Below are 20,172 nucleotides of genomic sequence, written 5' to 3' on the forward strand. Positions count from 1 at the left end.
GGGCGCGCCGTTTGGCCCCGGACGGGCGCCGTAGCCGAGAGGCTGGGCGGATGTTGTGAGCCGGGACTCCGGGCCGAAACTGGGGGTGAGTGAGGGGCGACCCGGCCCCCAGCGGGGCGGGTCCCGGCGACTCCCACCGCGGCCCTCGCCGGGCCTCGCGAAGGCGCCTGCCGCGCGGGGTCACGGCCTGCGGTGCGGGACGCCGGGCTGCATCTGGCCTGGAGGAGCCTCGGAGCGTGGGGCCGGGCAGGGGCGACTCGGGGGAGACGTGCGCTGCCCTCCGCGTCCTTGGGTTCCGAGATGGGGTCGGGTTCGGTTCCGAGCCCCGATCCCTCCTCCGGGCTGGATAGGATGGACGCGGCAGGGAGCCCTCAGCGAGGACTAGGTGCACCTCTCACCTGGTCCTCAGCACTGACACCCGGGGTGTGTGTCTGGAAGGTTTGCTCATCAAATGAGCGACCACCTCTTACCTGCCTTGCACCTGCTTTAGTGTAGTGAGGAGGCAGCAGTTATGAGGGCCCGCTGAGGGCCGGCTGGGCGGGAGAGTCACCTTCCCTAGGGGCAGGAAGGGTGCGGACTGTGAATGGGCAAGAGTGTGTAGCGGGAGCTGAGGATCTGTTTGGGGTGAGATAAGAGGCTGCAGACAGGGCCAGCTCTGTCTAATAGAACTTTTTGTGATAGGGAAGTATTCTGTATTTTTGCTTTCTAGTACAGTAACCATTAGTTACATGTGGCTATTGAATCCTTGAATGTAGCTTATATAACTGCGAGACGATTTTTAATTTTTTAAAACTTTAATCCAAATTTAAATAGTCACATGTTCTCAGTGGCTACCCTGTTGGTCAGTAGAGCTCTGGTCGCTGAGGCTGACACCAGTGACTGACTTAGTGCAGCTTCTGAAGCAGCTGCAGCAACACGATGATATGTGAGGGATGGGTGGCAGGGGGAAGACCAGTGGGGCCTTGCAGGGAGGGCTGGCAGAGGTGGTGCTCTGATGGAGTGGGAGGCTGTGTGGGAACAAAAACTAGCAGGCATTTGATTCAGAGAAGGGAGAACCCTGGGGCGGATGGAAGAGGCCCTGCCCTCAGGAATCAGCAGGACTTGTAGCTGGAGATGGAACCAAGTCCTCTGATGCTTGGTCTGCACTGGGGGGCATAGAGTCTAGGGGTCTCTCTCCTAGATACAAGCTGGACCCCAGTGTGGCTTATGGTTGAGAGGTATAGGGGCTTGGCCCCTCCTCAGCCACACCACTTTGGACCCTTTGGTTTGATTTCCTCATGTTTGGTTTGGTTCAACAAACATAATTCTGGCACCTGCTCACTGTCAGCCCTGGGACAGGGTGGGGCCCAGTCACCTGGAGCAGACCTCACCCGCCCTCCAGGTGTAGGAAGCTGGAGGGCCCTGTTTTCCTTTGCTCTGGGTTTGTGTGTATGTGCGTACGTGCATGTGGCCTCTCTGCTCCAGGACTGGGGTCATTGTGGAGGCTGTTGGCTGACTTTGATAGACAGTCTCTGCCTCTGGCTCAGCCCCTAGGACTGCTGGCTGCCCACAAGAGATGAAGGATGGCATCTAAGGGGGCCGGCGTGTCTTTCTCCCGCAAGAGCTATAGGCTGACTTCAGATGCTGACAAGTCCAGGGTCACAGGTAAGGAATGCCAGGTTAAGGGGAGGCTCCTTGTGTTGCGGGAAGAAAGGGGAGACAAGGACAGCAGAGTCCCAGGCCTCATACATGTGAGCCAGCTCTTCTCCAGCCAGCAGCCATGTAACACTCCAGCCAGTGTGCCTGGGACTGACCTACGACCAAGAAACTCTGGGAACAACAGGGACTGGACTGGCAGCTGCACTGACCACATGACCTTTCCCTCTTTCCTGACCTGTGTCCCAGGCATTGTGCATGAGAAGCTACTAAATGATTACCTGCATCGCATCTTTTCCTCTCCTGACCATGCACCTGCCGCAGCCACCAGCAGGTATGACCGGGTGGGCCATTCTTTGGAACTAGAGCCTGGAGGCTGCAACTGTAGGGAAGGGGCCTGGGTTCTGGGTAGGCTGATGTGGATTCTCTTCTCACTTTGATGCTTCCGGCTCTAAGATCTGGCCAGGGAGTCTGCTGCCTGGGTTGGATTCCACATCGTCCACTCTCCCAGTGTGCTAGTACCTTTCTTCTGGGGTGTTGTGGAGGTTAAGGAGATGGTGTATATTCAGCAGAGCACTGTGCCCGTATTCCACACTCAGCGTCAGTGGTGTGTGCTCCTGCCCGCACCTCTGCCTACCTCTGTAAGAGGCCAACCTGGCCTTTTTCGTTGTAAGTTTAATGCATTTAAGTTTAGTCCATATCAAAGTTACAAGTGCACTCTAGTTGGAACTTAGAAACTGAAGAAGAAAAAGCAGTCCATCATTTCATTCTTCTAACATATCTGTGTCCCTTTTTTTTTTTTTTCAATCTCACAAAGTGTCTTGCAAGATATGAATGTAGGACAGGGCTATATGGAAAACTTTTTTTTTTTTAGTTTCTGTTAGCTTCAGTTCTTTAAAAGAAATTGTTCAGGAATAATTGAGATTCACTAAAACTCATGTATATAAAGTGTGCAATCCAGTAACTTTTAATATGGATAAGCTGTGAAACCATCACTGCCATCAAAAACGAGCAAAGAACATATATTTCCCTCACCTCCCAAAGTCAGTGGAAGTTTTAATCCTTTTTTTGTCATCAAGCATGAGCCCTTTAGTATTTTCCTTCATTACAGGTTGATCTCAGTGGGCAGGGGTCTGCGTAGCCCTTAATAATGCTCTGGTAGAGGGGCTTTTGCTTTTGTGAACAGTGTTATGAGGATGCCCAGGCTTGGAATCATGTGGCTAGAACATTGTAGAGCATTTGAACTCTGAACTTTTAAGACTGTTGCAAGACTGTTACTTCTTCAAAGATCATGTAAGTTCTGCCTCCCTGCAGTGAGCCCCTGGCGCCCTGTCTCTCAGCGGCCTCGCCAGCCTGGGCTCTTCTTTCTTTCGCAATCTGTGCTCTCTGGGCAGGCACAAAGGGCAACATTGTTGTCTATTCCATTTAAGCTGCTGTGGTAGCCAAAGGGTTCCTACTTGTAGAGGGCTGCTGCCCACCTCCACCCCAACCCCAGTCCTGGCCTCTTACCAGGGCCATCTGATCTCTACCTCATGTGATACCAGAATTGGTCCTGCTGCCACTGGTGCTGTGGCTGCCAGGAGGGAGAGCAGGTGGCAGAGCCCTCAGTCAGTGGTAATGCAGATGCAGAACCCTGGATTGGGATCTGGGAAATCCAGAAAGGGCAAGCGAGTGCTGGGGCTGGCCACATGGGTAGTGCTGCAGGCCCTCAGTGTGGCTGAGTCTCCATTGCCTACCTACCCTCCTATAGCTCCTGTTGAGAGCAAGCATTAGACTAGTTCGCCCTCGCAAAAATGGGCCAGCAAGAACTGCTTTGGGGACCTGTTTATCCTGGACCTGTTGGGTATATTCAGCAATCTGGTTGGCCTATAGCCTTCCATGCTACTGACTAGGCACCCTCTTGCCAGGCTACCACCTGGAGTAGGGGTGAGGCTTCATGCATCTCCACCTCCTGCAGCTCAGTAGTAACTGACAGCAGGGGAGCATGTGGTCCCTGAACCTGGGTTGGAGCTACCTTACCAAGAGTCAGTGTATTGGCCCTTTACATCCTTTTCCAGAGCCCAACCTCTAGATAGATGGACAGGGGAGAAGTTGACATTAGAGGTACACGAGCAGGTGTTGGTGGTCTGTGGACTGCATCCTGCTGGGCATCAGACCTCTGCTCTGCCCAGCCCTGCTGGCAACCATCCCCTCCACCCTGCCATTCCCTGCTATTCATAGCAGCTGAACTCAGGACAGAGCTGCCAGCACTGGATAGAGCCCTTCCTCCTTTAGGCATGTGGGCTGGGAAGATGAGGGAGTCCCTCAGACAGATTTCCCCAGCCCGTTTGGCTGGCGCAGGTGGCAGATAGGCCATGTGCTCCAGGGGTTTGTACAGGTAAGTACAGTCAGGGGCCTGAGCCTTTCACACTGCCAGGACATGTTCGATTCAATATACACACATGCTGGACTGCAACCCCAGACCTGGAGTCGAGGGCTGGACTAGCAGTCCTTGGCGCGAGTCACTTTGGGATTGGCATTTCTGCCCACCTTCCTCTTCCAGCAACCACCCTGGAGAGTGAGCAGGTTATAGTTTCTTCAGAGAGCATGTGTTATTCTTGAGAATTTTTGCAGTATCTCTAGCACACAAATGCTCTTCCCTTTATACAGATGAGGGGATTAAGGCCTAGAGAGGGCTCTCTTTTTTTTCTAAGTTCCAAGTTACACCAAACTGAACTGGTCACAATTGTTAGTTTATCAGACAATTCAGTCTTCTGGCCTCCAGCACACCAGAACCTAGGCACAACTGTCTTCTGGAGCTTAGGCAGCCAGCCTCTGATGCTCAGGGCAGAGGGAATGTGTGTAAGAGGGGCTTAGTATCATCTGACTGGTTTCAAGGACTTTTGGGCCCCTCGCAGCCTCTCGCTCTCCCCAGGAAACCCCTGAACTTCCAGAACCTACCAGAGCATCTGGACCAGCTGTTACAGGTGGACACTGAAGATGAGGAAAGCCAGGGTATGTGGCAGTTTCTGGAATGGTACTAGGGGAGCAGGACTGGGCCTTGGAGGGGGCCCTGGGGAGCCCAGTGTATTCGGTACCTTTGGTCATATCCTCTGCCTGACCCCACACCTCTCTTCTTTTCAGGACAGGTTGAAGGACGGCTTGGCCCATCTACTGTGGTCCTAGACCACACAGGTGGCTTTGAGGGGCTTCTTCTGGTGGATGATGACCTCTTGGGGGTGAGTAAGGACAGGGCGTGGGGCCCAGGTCCAAGCCCCTCCTGACACAGCCCTAGGCTCCTCCTGATGTGACCTAGTTTCTCTACCTTTCTTGATGGGGCTATACCCACAAACCCATCCTAATGTAGCCCTTTGAGTCCCAGCCCCCAGAGCCTCTTAACACAGCGCTGAAGCTCACCTCTTGGTGTGACCCTAGATCCAAGCTCTTCCCAACGCAGCCATGCTCCTGGCCCAGAATCCCAGAGTCAGGGCTCTCCCACCCCTTCAGCCACAGTGCCGCGTTAGCCACAACAGGCATGTGGCAAGGCCGGCTGAGTTGGGATGGGCTGTTCTCCCTTGGGGAGGGGAGGTACTTCGTGTGCCTGGGAGGACATGCACCACCCTGTTCTTCACCTAGGTGATTGGACACAGCAACTTTGGTACTATCCGCTCTACCACATGCGTGTATAAAGGTGAGACCATGCTCCACTGTGGCTCAGCGAGTTGGGAGGAAGGTCAAGGGCCCAGGCCCAAAGCAGGACGTGTTCTGTCTACATTGGACCTGACTCCTATTTTTCCCAGGGAAATGGGTCTACGAGGTGCTCATCTCCTCCCAGGGGCTCATGCAGATCGGCTGGTGCACTATCAACTGCCGCTTCAATCAGGAGGTACCTGCAGGAGAAGGGGCCCTCTCCCAGGGAGACCTCCCCCCTCCCCAGGTGCAAGCCTCGTCAGGGCTCTGGTGGTCCCCTGCACTGCATAGGGTCTGCTCAGAAGCTCTAATGTCCCCTGGAGGAATATATTCCACCTCATCCCAGGGCGACCCAGTCCAGAAAACAGCCCTCACTCCTTCCCTCAGAACACCTGTCCCTTTCCTGGAGCCACCTGAGTCCAAGATTTGTGGCTGGTGAGCTCTGCCTATCCCTACCCACCTCCCTGATCTCACGGACACTTTCTTGCTAGGAGGGCGTTGGCGATACACACAACTCCTATGCCTATGATGGCAACCGGGTACGCAAATGGAACGTGACCACAACAAATTATGGCAAGGTGAGGGCCCACCACCCTGTGCCGCTTGCCCCATATTTGTCCCCATAGCTTAGCAGGAGCCACTGGGCAGCTGTGAGCCATCAAGGAAGGGTTCAGGTCCTCTGTCCTTGCGTTCATTCCCCCCTGGGTGGCAGTGGGGAGACAGTGGAGGGGCAGAGGGGGCATGGTGCTGGGCTTCTGCACATCTGTAAAGTCTCCTCCCTGGCAGGCTTGGGCAGCAGGAGACATCGTGAGCTGCCTGATTGACCTGGATGATGGCACTCTGTCTTTCTGCCTGTGAGTCTCCTACCCCTATCTGCAGGCCTGACCTTTGGGGCCTCCCTGGGCTGCCCTCAGCGTCCCAGTCTCTAAAAGGGGGCCAAGTTAACTTTGGTAGCCTGAGAGTAGACAGCCCCAATAGGGGCCTGCTCACCAGCCCATCTTAACTACTTCCTTCCCAGCACTGGCTCACGGGTTCTCTCTTCTGCTTCAGGAATGGTGTGTCGCTGGGCACTGCCTTTGAGAACTTATCCAGGGGCCTGGGCATGGCCTACTTTCCAGCCATAAGCCTTTCCTTCAAGGAGTCTGTGGCCTTCAACTTTGGCAGCCGTCCGCTGCGATATCCTTTTGGGAAGATGACTGTGTTGCTTGGAAGCCGTTAAGGGAACTGGGCTGGGGATCCCCTGTTGCATGAGTTCTGCGGGCTGTTGGTTTGCCCTGGCTACCACAAGGAGTGAGTGGGTATAGCTTAGGTGGATGCCAAGGGCAACAGTTCTTGCAGCAATCTTGTTAGGTGGATACCATTATTGTCTCTAGTAGAAGAGATGAACATGAAGTGGCTAGAGAGGTTTCACTCCACAGGAAAGTTACCGGGTACAGCAGGCTGCCTGACCGCACAGCCCTGCCCTGGAGCCCGGCCTCCCATCAGGTGTCTCAGTGGGGAGGGAGCAGGTATGTCTGGGCCACAGATCTGGTATTACCAGCTTAACTCTGTGGTACCTATCCAGTGCCAGGCTACCGACCCCTGCAGGACCCGCCGCACGCAGACCTGGTGCGGGCACAGAGGTTGCTGGGCTGCTTCCGGGCAGTGCTCAGTGTGGAGCTGGACCCCGTGGTGAGCCGCAGACTGGGCCGGGTAGGCTGGGTGCCTTCTCATCCTTCTGACCCTCACAGTTCTCTCCCCTCCCCCGCAGGAAGGACGGCTGGTGGAGAAGGAGAGCTCTGAGTGGCAGTTGCAGGGCCAGCCGACTGTCCTCCTCACGCTGGCCCACATCTTCCATCGCTTTGCCCCTCTCCTGGTGAGGGGACATTTGGAGGGGGATGAGGCAGGCTGTGGTAGAAACCCCTGCGCCAGGGGTCGGAATGCTGAGGAGGGTGAGGATGCTGGGCTCCAGAGGATGTCACCAGGGAGAAGGAGATACTGAGTGTATCAGGGGTGTCCTAAAAGAAGATTGAAGGATGATGACATCACAGGCCAAGGGAATTGCATGTGCAAAGCCCCAGAGAATCTTCAGGGCAGTGGCCTTTCGCCTCTCAGTCATACTCCAGAGCACGCATCCATGACTTGGGGTTGCTCAAGGGGTTCCCAGTGTCTGTGCCTGTGGCCTTGACCACATGCCAAGACATGGGTGCCCTGAGTGAGGCGGAGGGCCCCTACCTCACCAGTGCCCACTTTTAATGCAGCGCAAAGTGTACCTGGTGGAGGCTGTGCTCATGAGCTTCCTGCTGGGCGTCGTGGAGGTGGGCACCTCCGCACAGGCACAGTCTGTGGTGCACCAGGTCCTGGACCTCCTGTGGCTCTTCATGGAGGTGAGGCCTCAGGCCAGGATGTCAGGCTCCACCAAGATTGGGGAGGACAGGCTGGGTCTTGGAAAGGGCCCTGCCGGTGGCTGCCCTGAACCCTGCCCTCAGCCCAATAGCCGTGCATCTCTCCTAGGACTACGAGGTGCAGGATTGTCTCAAGCAGCTCATGATGTCCCTGCTACGGCTGTACCGGTTCTCACCCATTGTTCCAGATCTGAGCCTGCAGGTAGGAGCTGCTGCCCTTACTCTGAGTCCCCTGGGCCTCAGCTGCCCACTCTGAACACCCCTTCCCTACAGATCCACTACCTGCGGCTCACCATTGCCATCCTGAGGCATGAGAAATCCCGCAAGTTTCTGCTTAACAACGTCCTGTATCCTCCCTTCTGCCAGGCAGGCCAGACATGCGATGCCCTCTTTGGGGGGGGGGGTGTCCCTCCTGCAAGGGATTGCCAGGAAGACAGAGCCACCTACTGCGTGAGTGCTTGTTTGGGGGCCAGCCCTCCCAGCACTTTCTGTACGGAACAGGGAGGGCAAAGGACCAGGCCAGCTGGCCATCCCAAGTGGGCATTTCCTAGTGGCAGCAGACTCCTGGGCCACTTGAGTTGTGGGGACCACACCAGGGCCTACCCTTTTCAGCCAGAGCTCTGTATTTTTATCCACATTCCATGAGAAGGAGGCTCCTATGAGATCTTGGAGGAGTTAGCTCTACCTGTTTTTCAATTAGGAATAGGAAGGAGAGCCTAACTTTGCACTACTTACTGGAAAGCCTGTGCTAGTAGCAGTCTTCTTTGGGGTCTTCAGCCTCCAGGAAGCGTAAACAAAGCTGGGAGACATAGTGACCACCAGGCCCTCTCTGTGGCCTGTCATCTGCTCCTGTGACAAGCCTTATTGTGCGCTTCTTGGGAATCAGCTCTGTCAGCCACAGCTCTGTCAAGGCTTACAGTCAGGGAGACAGGCACACGTGAAAGCCCCCTTCAGTGACGGCGGACACATTCAGAGGAGGATGCATTGCAGGAGGGGCTCAGGGGAGGGCTTATGAGGGTGTATGTGGCACCCTTTGGTGAGCAGAGCTTTGCCTTGACTACTATCAGCTTCGACGTGCTCCGGTCTGTCGTCTTCTTTTACATCAAGAGCCCCCTGCGTGTGGAGGAGGCAGGCCTACAGGAGCTCATACCCACCACCTGGTGGCCCCACCGCTCCAGCAGGGAGGTGGGCGGGCTGAGGGGGTGGGCAGCGGTCATGGTGAGGGCTGCCCCAGGGTGTCTGAGCCTTCTGGTACCACCAAGCGAAGCCCCTTCACCAGCCGCAGTCCCTGGGCTGGGACTGGGGTTGGGGGTAAGGGTCTTCTGTCTGCAGGAGGCCTGGGTGAGTCCGGGGTGAGCCTTGCTGTCTTCCATCCCCGGCCCCACCTAGGGCAAAGAGAGTAAGGAGGCCAAGGATGAGACTGCTGAGGAGCGGCTGCGGCGGCGCGCCTACGAACGGGGCTGCCAGAGGCTCAAGAAGCGCATTGAAGGTCAGCTGCTGCTTTGGGCACTGGGGGTGCAGGGTTGGTTTGCATCTGCTCTTGAGGGTGCTAGGTAGTGACCGTGCCTAGGTTGACTCTTGGTTTGGGAGCTCTAATTCAAACCTGCCACACCTGCCTATCCCTGGCGCCCAGGGGCAGGGCAAGGCCTGAGGAGGGCTCAGTGCTGTGTATCCCTCCCCACCCACAGTGGTGGAAGAACTCCAGGTCCAGATCCTGAAGTTGCTGTTGGACAATAAAGATGACAATGGGGTGAGTAACTTCCAGACTCCTCTGTGTGTCCCTGGTAGGGAGGTGCTGTGGTGGGCCCTGAGACTCAGAGGGCGGGGTTTGGTTCAGGTTCCATGGTGGGGTCCGGACTACAAGTGCAGCATTTGAACTAGTCCGCTCAGCTCGGCATCCTCAGTTCATCGCAGCCTCATTTTTCCTTCCTCTGAAGGGTGAAGCTTCTAGGTACATCTTCCTCACCAAGTTCCGAAAGTTTCTGCAAGAAAATGCCAGTGGCCGGGGGGTAGGTGTCCACCAGGCCATCCGCCATGGGCCTCTGGCTGCGTTGCAGGGTCTGCACCCTGGGCTACTGGCAACTTTCACCCTGCCTCATCCCTGCCTAACTCTGCTCCTCCGCTGCTGTCCCTCCTTCCTCACCCACTCAGGTTCCTGGGGTAGGACCTTGGATGAGGAGTGGGCTGGACCCCGGGCTGGCACAAATAAATGTCCTGTGCCCTATGCCTGCAGAACATGCCCATGCTCTGCCCCCCTGAGTATATGGTCTGCTTCTTACACCGATTGATCTCTGCCCTGCGCTACTACTGGGATGAATACAAGACGTCAAACCCTCACGCTGCCTTCAGTGAAGGTGAGTCAGACCTGGAGTCACAGAGGCTGAGCAGAGTCAAGCAGGGACCCCTGGATTTGTGTGCAGTGCTGAGCTGAGGGTGAGGGTGGTGGGAGCCGCCTCAGACCTGCCTAGTTGAGCCCTCCCTGTGACAGCTTCTCCACTGGGACAGTGGAGGACTCCAGGACTGGACCCCAGGACTGCTGAGCCCACGTTCACTCTCTTCCCTCAGGACTCCTTTCTTTAGTCCTGGCCCCTCCAGCCCCCTGGGCAGTCCTTCGTGGGCAGTGCCTCGGGTGGGCTCTGGGATGCTGGGGCGGGGGTCCTGTATTTGCGTGGGACAGGGTCCTCAAAGATCAGTGGCATCTTTACCTGCTCTGAATTGGGGGATATCCTGTCGGGTTGGGTCAAATCCCTCTGCTTCTCTGAGTCACCCACAACTATGAATGCGTCCTTCATCTACAGTTGTGCAGTTGCTGGCACTGACCTGAAGTGGTGGCGGGTCAGAGAGGTAGGGGAGGCCATGCTGGGTGGGCTAAGTGGTCAGGCCAGATTGTTCCTCTGTGCTTGGTCAGCATAGAGGAACAGTCTGCTGACTCTGACGGCTGGTCCAACCTCCCAACTCTTTGCAGAGGCCTACATCCCGCCCCAGATCTTCTATAATGGCAAGGTGGACTACTTTGACCTACAGCGTCTTGGAGGCCTCCTCTCGCACCTTCGGAAAACCCTCAAAGGTTCATTCAGTCCCTCGGGCAGGGAGCGGGTCTGGGTGGCTTGGGCGGCAGCTCACAGCCCCGAGTCCTGAGCGGCCCATTGCCCACCAGAGGGCGCCAAAGTCTCAACTATCTCAGGCAGAGAGGCGGCTCTACCCACAGCCTCTGGCTTGGGTCTATCACTTCTCTAGGGCGTTCGCGGCAGAAGTCTAGGAGCCTGTAATGAAATACAGGGTAAATGTGATGACAGAGGAGGGAAGGGCGTGTGTGAGCTGCCTTCAAGGATGAACACAAGTGGCTCTAGGGCATAGGGCTGGGAATGCAGTAGGAGCAAAGGCAGGGATTTCAGAAATTACCCTCCATGGCCTGGAGATGGGAAGCAGTTGGTGTGCAGGAGGGGAAAATGCAAGACAAGGAGTAATGGGAAATGAACCAAGAAGTCTCTAGGGGATGAGGCCTTTGCATGCTGCAAAGCAAACACAGACTCATTCCAGGGGCAGCTGAGGAAGGTCTTGAAGCGGGGAAGTGATGTTTGGGCATCTGCATTGAAGAAGCTCCTCCAAGAAAAGAGGCAGGAGACTAGTTGCCCAGTTAATAGAAGAGGCAGGGGCAGCACAGGTGGAAGGGAGTAGTCAAGGATCCCCCCTGGCTTCTTGCCAGATGCTTTGAGGCTAGCACCCCATCAGGGGAAAAGGCTGCAGGAAACTGATGACAAGTTCGTTGTGTTTGAGGTGCTTAGGGAGGCAACCAGGGTGATGACCTGGACTGGAGGCAAAAGATGATCTGGTGGGCCTCCCCTGGTGGCGCAGCGGTTGAGTGCTGGGCTGCGAGGCTGCCCACAGCCTCTGCAGCACCGGTTCGTTCCCCAGCAGCCGGTGAGGGTCCCACAAAAAAAAAAAAAAAAAAAAAGTCTGGTTAGCTGGTAGTATAGTGGTGGGGAAAGCCTGGAGTAGGGCCTGGACCCCCGTGGAGTGTGCAACGTAAGGTGAGCAGAGGCCCAGGCAGCGTTGGGATATTCTGCTTCTGCTTGGGATCTTCTGATGTTCCAGAACATGGAACATCAAGGAAGGTGGGGACACGGGAGTGTGAGCTCATGGGAGATGATGCAGGCTTGTCAGGGAGGGTGTGGTGAGGCCCCCGGCGACCAAGTCCCTATGGAACAAGGGTTCCTGCACTGCAGTGGGAAGGCTGGGTTGGCGCAAGTGGAGGGGCGCACTGATAAATGGGACCCTGCAAGTCCTCTCCCAGCCAGCCGGTGCTCTCCTGCTGTCCCGGGCAGTTCCACCTGTGACCCTCCCTCCCTCTGCTGCCCTGAGAACCCTCCTCCCTTTCCTCCCAGATGACCTTGCCTCCAAGGCCAACATCCTGATCGACCCACTGGAGCTCCAGGCAGCCACCATGGATGACCTTGACGAGGATGAGGAGCCAGCCCCGGCTGCGGCCCAGGTGCCGCGGTAGGGGCAGGCAGGGGGCTCCCCACTGGGCTCTTCCTCTATCATAAGGGCAGGGGTATCACACAGGACCGTCTCTCCCTCCATGCAGGCAAGGGCCTCCTCCCCAGGCAGGTTCCCTTGCTGGAGGTGGAAGCATGAACCTTCCCTTCCAATCCCCCAGCCCCATGAATCAAGGGAGCCCCACGTGGGCCCTGGTCCTGGGAAGCTGAGTGGCGCCTGGCCTCCTCTCTCCACCACAGCGCCCCATGCAGGCCCTGGCCATGGGGGGCGCGCTGCCCCTACCCCGGCCCGGCTGGCTCAGTTCTCCAACCCTGGGCCGAGCCAACCGCTTCCTCAGCACAGCAGCTGTGAGCCTGATGACCCCACGGCGGCCTCTGAACACCTCGGAGAAAGTGAAGGTCCGCACACTGAGCGCAGAGCAGAGGACCCGTGAGGACAGTAGGTGCCAGGCAGGGCCAGACTTGGCTTTGAAGGATCCTTCCATCACGTCCAACTCCCCACCCTGGGCAAAACCAGGATGTATCCCTCAGTCCTGTGGCCTGGCAGTTATCTCAAGGGCGTGGGAAGTGCACTCTGAGGGCAGGAAATCGATGGTACAGAAATAGGTCCTGGAGCTGCAGGATCTTGCCCGCCACCTCCCCCCAGGCTCTCGCTGCAGGTCCCTTCTTGGGCCCAGATGGGGAGAGGGGTTCCTCCTCCTGTTACGAGGCCCATCCTGCCTCCACAGGCTTTGGAGAGAACTGGAATGGACCCTGACCCTGCCTTCCCCCACTCCCTAGTTGAGGGCAGCCACTGGAACGAGGGCCTACTGCTGGGGCGGCCCCCCGAGGAGCCTGAACAGCCCCTCACTGAGAACTCTCTGCTGGAAGTCCTGGACGGTGCCGTCATGATGTATAATCTCAGCGTTCACCAGCAGCTGGGCAAGGTCTCGTCCACCGGCGCATGCACCGTCGTGGCGCCTCTGCCTGTGTGGATGTGGGTGCGAGCGTGTGTGCCTGCGGGGTGTCTGCGTGGGGCTGCCCTGAGCATCGGCCATGCTATTTAGGTCTGACCTGGCAGCCTTTTGTGGGAGGCCCTCTCCCACCGCCCTGGTCCTGGACCTGAGGTTAAGAGCTTGGTGGGGTTGGGGTCCAGGCTGGGACTGGAGGAACCTGGTCAGGTGCCCGAGGGTCATCCTGGACATGTCCCCATTGCTCTAGATGGTGGGCGTGTCTGATGATGTCAACGAGTACGCCATGGCTCTGAGGGACACCGAGGACAAGCTCCGACGGTGCCCCAAGCGGGTAAGACCTGCACGGGCAGGTGGGCTTTTGGGAGGGAGAAGTGTTGCAGAAGGGCAGTTGCTCACTGGGGTCCCCGGGAAAGTCCTCAAGGAAATCTGGGCTGTCCTGTCCCTGCCTCTGGGTTTGCCCCAGCTCTTCTTATCTCTGGCATGGCCTGAGCTGCATCAACCAGCTGGGGCCTGTGCCAAGGTGCCCCCGCCCCCCGGCCCACTAAGTGCTGACGCATTCACTTTCCTCATCAATTATGGATTCGACCCTGAGTGCTTCCTTGGCCACTTGCAGAGTCAACAGGAAGCAGGGCCTGGCTCCCCCCCCCCTTCCCTGGAGCCCCTCTGTCGTGACTATCCCAGCCTAGAGAGTGGGGCCAGGCATGCCCAGACTGGGCTCCCCTGGCAGGCCCCTCTACCTCCACCTGCCCACAGACCTCGGGGTTTGGCCCAGGACTCACAGACCTGGAGGTCACAGACCCCCAGATGCTTAACCTCCCTGAGGTGACGACCAAGGCCCCATTCAGAGGCTTGCTCAGGCTCACCTTCAGGAGGCAGAAGAGGGTTTTCCCTTCTGCCCCAGGCACTAGTGTGAGCCTTTCCAGGCTGCCTGGGGAAGGCAGGGTGGGTCTGGCATGGACCAGGTCCTGATTGTTCTCTTTTCACCTTGGGTGGCAGAGGAAGGACATCCTTGCGGAGCTGACCAAGAGCCAGAAGGTTTTCTCAGAAAAGCTGGACCACCTCAGTCGCCGTCTTGCCTGGGTCCATGCCACCGTCTACTCCCAGGTGAGTAGGTGTGACCTTGGCTAGGACTGCCTTCCCCAGCCCCACTGAGTGGCCTAAGATGGAAGGAGTCGGGCTGGCCCCTTCATGCTCCCTGCCCTCCTGGGCCTCCGGCACGCACATGTCCCTCCTTTCTCCTTCTGCCTCATGTTACTCCCCCGGAATCTCTAGCTGGGGCATTTGAGTAGATGCCACTTTTGGCCACGCCAGCTCAACAGTTCTCCCTTCAAGGAACAGAGTTTGTGTCCACCTGCCGGCCTCTCACCCCCGCTCCTCTGCTCAGTTTCTTCACTTCCTTTTCTCCCAGGGCAACAGGGGCTCCGCCTCTCCTGAGTCTCGCTCTTGATCTTGTATCTGCTTCTCTCTGACTCACCTCTCACCCCGAGACCACTGATGAGTTCCCTACTCACTCTCTCAGGAACGCGAGTGGCATCTAGAGGCTGAAGGGTGCTGGGTGCTGCGCTGACGCTGGGGAGACTCGGTGGTGAACCAGAAAGAGATGAGTCTCTGCCCTCCCAGAGCTGTCAGCCTCGACAGCTAGTGGACAGATAGCGCACCCCCTCTGCCATCATGCTTTGACCTCTAGGCCCATCCCTCCACACTGTGTCCTCTCCCTGCCTGTCCTGGTATCTCTCTCCGGTGAGTGCGTGCGCTGAGACTGCCCACTTGTCCATGTCAAGCATGAGCCCCCTCCCCCCATAACAGGGAGATCAAGGCCTGCGCTGTCCCCATCTCTACTTGCTCTTTCTTCTTGTGGCTCCTCCCCAATCTCTTGGCCCCTTCAGACCATCTGGCTGCAGCCCTCAGATGATCAGTCAATACTTCCTTTCCTCTCACCACTGAGATTTTGTGCCTGTCCACCTCCCTAGGCAACCTTCCCAACCCTTCCCACACCACCTTCTTGGAAACCTCACCCCTATCTCTATATCTCCTTTTAAAATTGCGGTAAAATATCCATCATGTAAAGTTTACCATCATGACCATTTTCTTAAGTTGTGGTAAAATACACACAACGTATAACTTACTATCAACCTTTTTTTTTCATTTTTGCATAGAAGAACTGGGTTATAGACTAGAGGTGCAGGGGATGACAGGATTCATCAGAGTCTGAGTGGGGAGCAGAATAGGAGGATTTTACTGAAATACACTGCTGAGGGGAGCAGCGGGCAAGACAGGAGAGGTCTGCTGTGCCATCTGGGTCAGCTCCCTGGCTGGGGATCCAACTCAAGCCATAGTGGTGACAGCGCTGAGATTTAACCCCTAGGCCACCAGGGAGGCCCTGCTATCAATATTTTAAAGGTGCAGTGCCGTAGTGTTGACTGTGCACACTGTGCCGCCTGTCTCCAGAGCCCACTTCGCCTTCCCAGACTTGAATTTACAGCCATCAGACAACTCATCCCCCCTCACCTTAGTCTTTGGTGACCCTCAGCAGTGTATTTCAGTAGATCCCCCTGTTCTGCTCCCCACTCTGTCTCTGGTGAATCCTCTCACCCCCCGCACCTCTGGCCTATTCCCCAGCTCTTCTACGCCAAAAAAAAATATAAAGTAATCACGCACTGTTATCTTTTATTCACCACCTTACTTTGTATAATGTACCCAGAGTTTCTCCATGTGATGGCGTATGTGCTAGAATTTCATTCCTTGTAAAGGCTGAATCATGTTCCATTGTATGTGTAGACCTTTTGCTTATCTGTTTGTTGCTTGACGGATACTTGGGTTGCTTCCACCTTTTTATTATTGTAAGTCCGCTGTGAATATGGTGTGCAGTGCTCGCTTTAAGATTCTGTTTTCAGTTCTTTTGGCAGTTCCCAGGAACAGAATTACTGCATCATCCAGTAGTTCTATTTTTAATTTTTTGAAGAAACTGCTCCCTATACTATTGCTTTGGTCTACCTGTGTGTCTTTATACCACTACATACCATTTTGATTATTTTAGTATTACAACAATTTTTGAAGTCAGGAAGTGTGAGATCGCCAACTTTGTTCTCTTTCAAGATTGTTTTGTCTATTTGGGGGCCCCTTGAGATTCCCTATGAATTTTAGGATGAATTTTTCTGTTTCTGAAAGAAAAGAAAATCATTGGAACTTTGATAGGGATTCATAGATTGCTTTGGGGAGTATTGACATCTTAACAGCATCGTTTTCCAATCCATGAACATGAAATGTCTCTCCATTTATTTGTACCTTTTAAAATTTCTTTCAGGAACGTGCTGTAGTTTTTAGCATACAAGTCTTTCACCTGCTTGGTTAAATTTACACCTAAATATAAATGCTGATGTAAATGGAATTATTTTCTTGATTTTCTTTTTATAGTGTTCATTGCTATTCTACAGAAACACAATTATGTATTTTGCACCCATTTTTTATTCTACAAATTTCCTGAATTGATTTAATAGTTCTAGCAGGTGTTTTTTTTTAAAGATTTATCTTTATTTACTTATACATACAAGAACTGGGGTGTAGGCCAGAGATGCAGGAGGTGGGAGGATTCACCAGAGACAGAGTGGGGAGCAGAACAGGTGGATCTACTGAAATACACTGCTGAGGGGAGCAGTGGGCGAGTCAGGACAGGTCTGCTATGCCATGTGGGTCACCTCCCTGGCTGGGGATCAAACTCATAATGCAGTGGTTGGTGATAGCTTCATAGTGCTGAGACTTTAACCCCTGGACCACCAGGGAGATCCTCTAGCAGGTTTTTTGTGTAAAAATCTTGAGTTTTCTACAGATGAGAGCATATCATTTACAAACATAGATAATTTTACTCCTTCCTTTCCAGTTCGGTTGCCTTTTACTTCTTTTTCTTGCCTGATTGCTCTGGCTAGGACTTGCAGTATTGTGTTGAAAACGGACATCCTTGTTCCTGATCTTAGAGAAAAAGCTTTCACACATTCACCATTGAGTATGACGTTAGCTCTGGGTTCTTCATAATGCAGCCCTTGTTATGTTAAACTGTCTTCTTTTCCTGCATCTTCAGTACTCACACCCCAGCCTCCTTGTTCACTTTTCCCCATTAGTAAAGGGGAAGCCCATGACACATTCCTTGACTGCGTGTGCCTACAGCTGCCACTCTCTCCTGCCTTCTGGCTTAGCTCCCTCGTCTTCCTTCACTCCTGGCCAGCACACACTCCTCCACTTCTCGGAAATAGTCTTGCAAGGTCTCTTTTGAGCTCCCCCTCCCTGCTTTGCCAACACATCTCCACCCCCATTACAGCAGCATCAGTGTCATTGCCATCCCCACCACCACTTGGTCTTCTCTGGCCTTCTGTGCCAACAGGCGCCCAGGCCTTCTCACTGCCCTAGGGCCTATTCCGTGCTCCCACACTGTGCTCCCACGCCAGGCCCACCCCTCCGACAGCTCGCTCGCATCTTCTGAGGTTGGCCCGTTTCAGACACAGCAGAGAGCTGGTAAAATTCCAAAGGCTTCAGCGCCACCCTCGGAGATGTGGGTGCTGTGGATCTGGGCTGGATCCTCATTCCGGTTGGTGATGCCTCACAGGCCCGTTTGTGTGGTCCTGACAGAACCAGTCTATCGGGAACAGGGCCCTTGGCCACTTTTTTTTCAGGGGGGCGCTTTTCATGGCCTCCGTTCTGCCAGCAGTTGCATTGTGCCCTGCCTTCCCACCACCTTTTCCTTTGAGCTCCAAACCCAAAATTTCTAAGTTCCTAGGCTCTCCTCATCACCACCTCTGTGGGGGCATCCCTCGGCCCCTCATGCTTCATGTGTCCTAAGCCACATTTGCCCCTTCCTACATTAGGCCTGCTTCTCCAGGACTTCTGACTGCTGCAAAGACTGTCACCCCCCCAAAATGAGGGTAGCCATTTCCTTGCCCCACAGCCCATTAGTACATCTCTGCTCCCAGCCATCTAGTCTCATTGTTTGCCATCTTGGGCCTGGGCAAGGCTGTAGCTTCCTCACTTCCCTGTCAGCACTTATCCCCTGCTGCGTTAGGCAGTGTTCCAACACAGACTCTGGTCACCTGGCTTAAAACCTTCTGTACCTTTAAAAATTGCAAACCGGGGTTCTGGTCTGGGTTGTAGTGCTGCCCTGGCCAGGCTGGGTATGCCCTTCTTGCCTGCAGAGTACTTACCGCCTCTCCTGACCCACTGTCTGGACTCCTGTTCTTGTGCCATATTTCTGGAGAGGCCTCTGCTGATCCCCAGACCAAGCCATGCCCCGTGACCCTTTCTGTGAACAGCCCAGCAGCACCCTGTGTGCCTCCTGCAGGAGAAGATGCTGGACATCTACTGGCTGCTGCGTGTCTGCCTGCGAACCATTGAGCACGGAGACCGTACAGGGTCCCTCTTTGCCTTCATGCCCGAGTTCTACCTGAGTGTGGCCATCAACAGCTACAGTGCTCTCAAGAATTACTTTGGCCCTGTGCACAGCATGGAGGAGCTCCCAGGTGAGAGGGTCTTTCAGGATGGGAGGGGGCAGAAAAGGGTCTTCTGTGTGTGCCCTCGCAGCACACATGCGCCGAGGAGCGGGGAGCAGCTCCTACTCTGCTCCGCAGAGCACCAGATGAGCATTGTGAGAACCCCGCGTGATGGAAGGCCCTGCCTGCTACTGGCAGCCACAGAAACAACAGCTCCTCCCTGGTGCCCGGAGGGAAATAGACAAAATGGAGTACGAAATGTCTACTTCCTTCTTGGTGCCACTGTGGTCCAGGAGCCCCTAGCCTCTGACCCTCGCTCCATGGTACTGCCATGGGGTGTGGCACCCTCACAGTGGCTTGTCTGCGTAGATTACAGCAAGGGCGGGGGCCTGCTGGGGGCCACGTAGCCCGGGCCTCTTGCAGACCCCTGATTCTAGGTTGGGCTTGGCAGTTTATGTCTGGATCAGGCTTTAGGTCCCTCGCCCACCCTGCCCTGCCCCAGGCTAGTTGCAGGCTATTGTCCTCAGAGGCGGAGTGGTGGGTGCCGTTGCGTATGTACGTCAAGATGGTTTTGAGCCTAGTCGGGACTCTTGCCAAGACTTGCCTTCACCCCAGAGAGTCTGTACCTTAGCCTCACATCAACTCTCAGGGAATGCCCCATCCAGTCTCCAGATGCTGACTTGGGCCCAAACTGGCCCTGGAAGCCAGCACTGGGGCCCACTGCCTAAGCCCATCTACCCAGAGGGACGTGCCTGCTTTTGGAGTCTGGCCCAGCCAACAGCTCCGGTTACCTCACTCTGCAGGCTATGAGGAGACCCTGACCCGCCTGGCCGCCATCCTTGCCAAACACTTTGCTGACACGCGCATCGTGGGCACTGGTGAGGTGCCCTTCAGAGTCTTGGGGGATGGAGAAGGGTGGCATCTCTGTGCAGAATGCTGACCAAGTAGGCCTGAGGCTTGGGGGCCAGGGCACATGCCAGGCACCTGCTGAGACAGTCTGGCCTGTCCCGGCAGACATCCGTGACTCACTGATGCAGGCCCTGGCCAGCTACGTGTGCTACCCACACTCCCTGCGGGCTGTGGAGCGGATCCCTGAGGAGCAGTGAGTGGGGGTTCTGGTCGGGTATGCACCCTGCCCTGCCTGAGTGCCAGCCCAGCCTTGCCCCATGCCTACTGCTCCTTGCCCTCGCAGGCGCATTGCCATGGTGAGGAGCCTCCTGGCTCCCTATGAGCAGCGGCCCTGGGCCCAGACCAACTGGATCCTGGTGCGGCTCTGGAGGGTAAGCCTGGCTGGAGAGGAGGCGACTGCAGGGAGGGAAGGACTACCTGCCCCACTGACCTCCCGCTGCCCCCGCCCCCAGGGCTGTGGGTTCGGGTACCGCTATACACGGCTGCCACACTTGCTGAAAACCAAGCCTGAGGACGCCAACTTGCCCAGCCTCCAGAGTAAGTATGCAGGTGGCACAGGCTGTGGCCCTTGCCCGCTGCTCTGGGATTCTCTCAGACTTTTGCCCTTCTACCCTCTCCTGGGCTCAGGGTGGGCCCCGGACTCCCTGGC

At 55.7% G+C, this 20,172-nt stretch overlaps 1 protein-coding gene across 4 annotated transcripts in view; it reads left to right on the forward strand.

Moving 5' to 3' along the window:
* Positions 1 to 16: 16 nt before the first annotated feature.
* Positions 17 to 20,172, forward strand: part of RNF123 (ring finger protein 123) — a 26,940-nt gene continuing 6,784 nt past the window's right edge. For 2 of the 4 annotated variants that reach the window (XM_037529248.2, XM_037529223.2), the window contains exons 1-31: positions 23 to 85; positions 1,527 to 1,644; positions 1,885 to 1,969; positions 4,550 to 4,629; positions 4,759 to 4,853; positions 5,251 to 5,305; positions 5,415 to 5,500; positions 5,796 to 5,882; positions 6,091 to 6,158; positions 6,355 to 6,480; positions 6,861 to 6,975; positions 7,055 to 7,159; positions 7,545 to 7,670; positions 7,798 to 7,890; positions 7,962 to 8,035; positions 8,756 to 8,873; positions 9,078 to 9,177; positions 9,377 to 9,438; positions 9,626 to 9,697; positions 9,922 to 10,042; positions 10,654 to 10,755; positions 12,074 to 12,180; positions 12,428 to 12,626; positions 12,968 to 13,113; positions 13,388 to 13,471; positions 14,137 to 14,244; positions 18,467 to 18,644; positions 19,418 to 19,492; positions 19,629 to 19,716; positions 19,807 to 19,894; positions 19,976 to 20,060. In XM_037529248.2, coding sequence (XP_037385145.1) covers positions 1,563 to 1,644; positions 1,885 to 1,969; positions 4,550 to 4,629; positions 4,759 to 4,853; positions 5,251 to 5,305; positions 5,415 to 5,500; positions 5,796 to 5,882; positions 6,091 to 6,158; positions 6,355 to 6,480; positions 6,861 to 6,975; positions 7,055 to 7,159; positions 7,545 to 7,670; positions 7,798 to 7,890; positions 7,962 to 8,035; positions 8,756 to 8,873; positions 9,078 to 9,177; positions 9,377 to 9,438; positions 9,626 to 9,697; positions 9,922 to 10,042; positions 10,654 to 10,755; positions 12,074 to 12,180; positions 12,428 to 12,626; positions 12,968 to 13,113; positions 13,388 to 13,471; positions 14,137 to 14,244; positions 18,467 to 18,644; positions 19,418 to 19,492; positions 19,629 to 19,716; positions 19,807 to 19,894; positions 19,976 to 20,060 — 3,010 coding nt within the window. In that variant the 5' untranslated portion in view covers positions 23 to 85; positions 1,527 to 1,562. Of the gene's footprint in view, positions 86 to 251; positions 424 to 1,526; positions 1,645 to 1,884; positions 1,970 to 4,549; positions 4,630 to 4,758; positions 4,854 to 5,250; positions 5,306 to 5,414; positions 5,501 to 5,795; positions 5,883 to 6,090; positions 6,159 to 6,354; positions 6,481 to 6,860; positions 6,976 to 7,054; positions 7,160 to 7,544; positions 7,671 to 7,797; positions 7,891 to 7,961; positions 8,036 to 8,755; positions 8,874 to 9,077; positions 9,178 to 9,376; positions 9,439 to 9,625; positions 9,698 to 9,921; positions 10,043 to 10,653; positions 10,756 to 12,073; positions 12,181 to 12,427; positions 12,627 to 12,967; positions 13,114 to 13,387; positions 13,472 to 14,136; positions 14,245 to 18,466; positions 18,645 to 19,417; positions 19,493 to 19,628; positions 19,717 to 19,806; positions 19,895 to 19,975; positions 20,061 to 20,172 lie in introns of those variants that run through there. The other 2 variants (XM_037529255.1, XM_037529230.2) reach the window with 2 other exon arrangements.

Source organism: Talpa occidentalis, unplaced genomic scaffold (assembly GCF_014898055.3).
Source record: "Talpa occidentalis isolate TD23 unplaced genomic scaffold, MPIMG_talOcc4v2.1 talOcc4.10, whole genome shotgun sequence".
Lineage (NCBI taxonomy): Eukaryota > Metazoa > Chordata > Mammalia > Eulipotyphla > Talpidae > Talpa > Talpa occidentalis.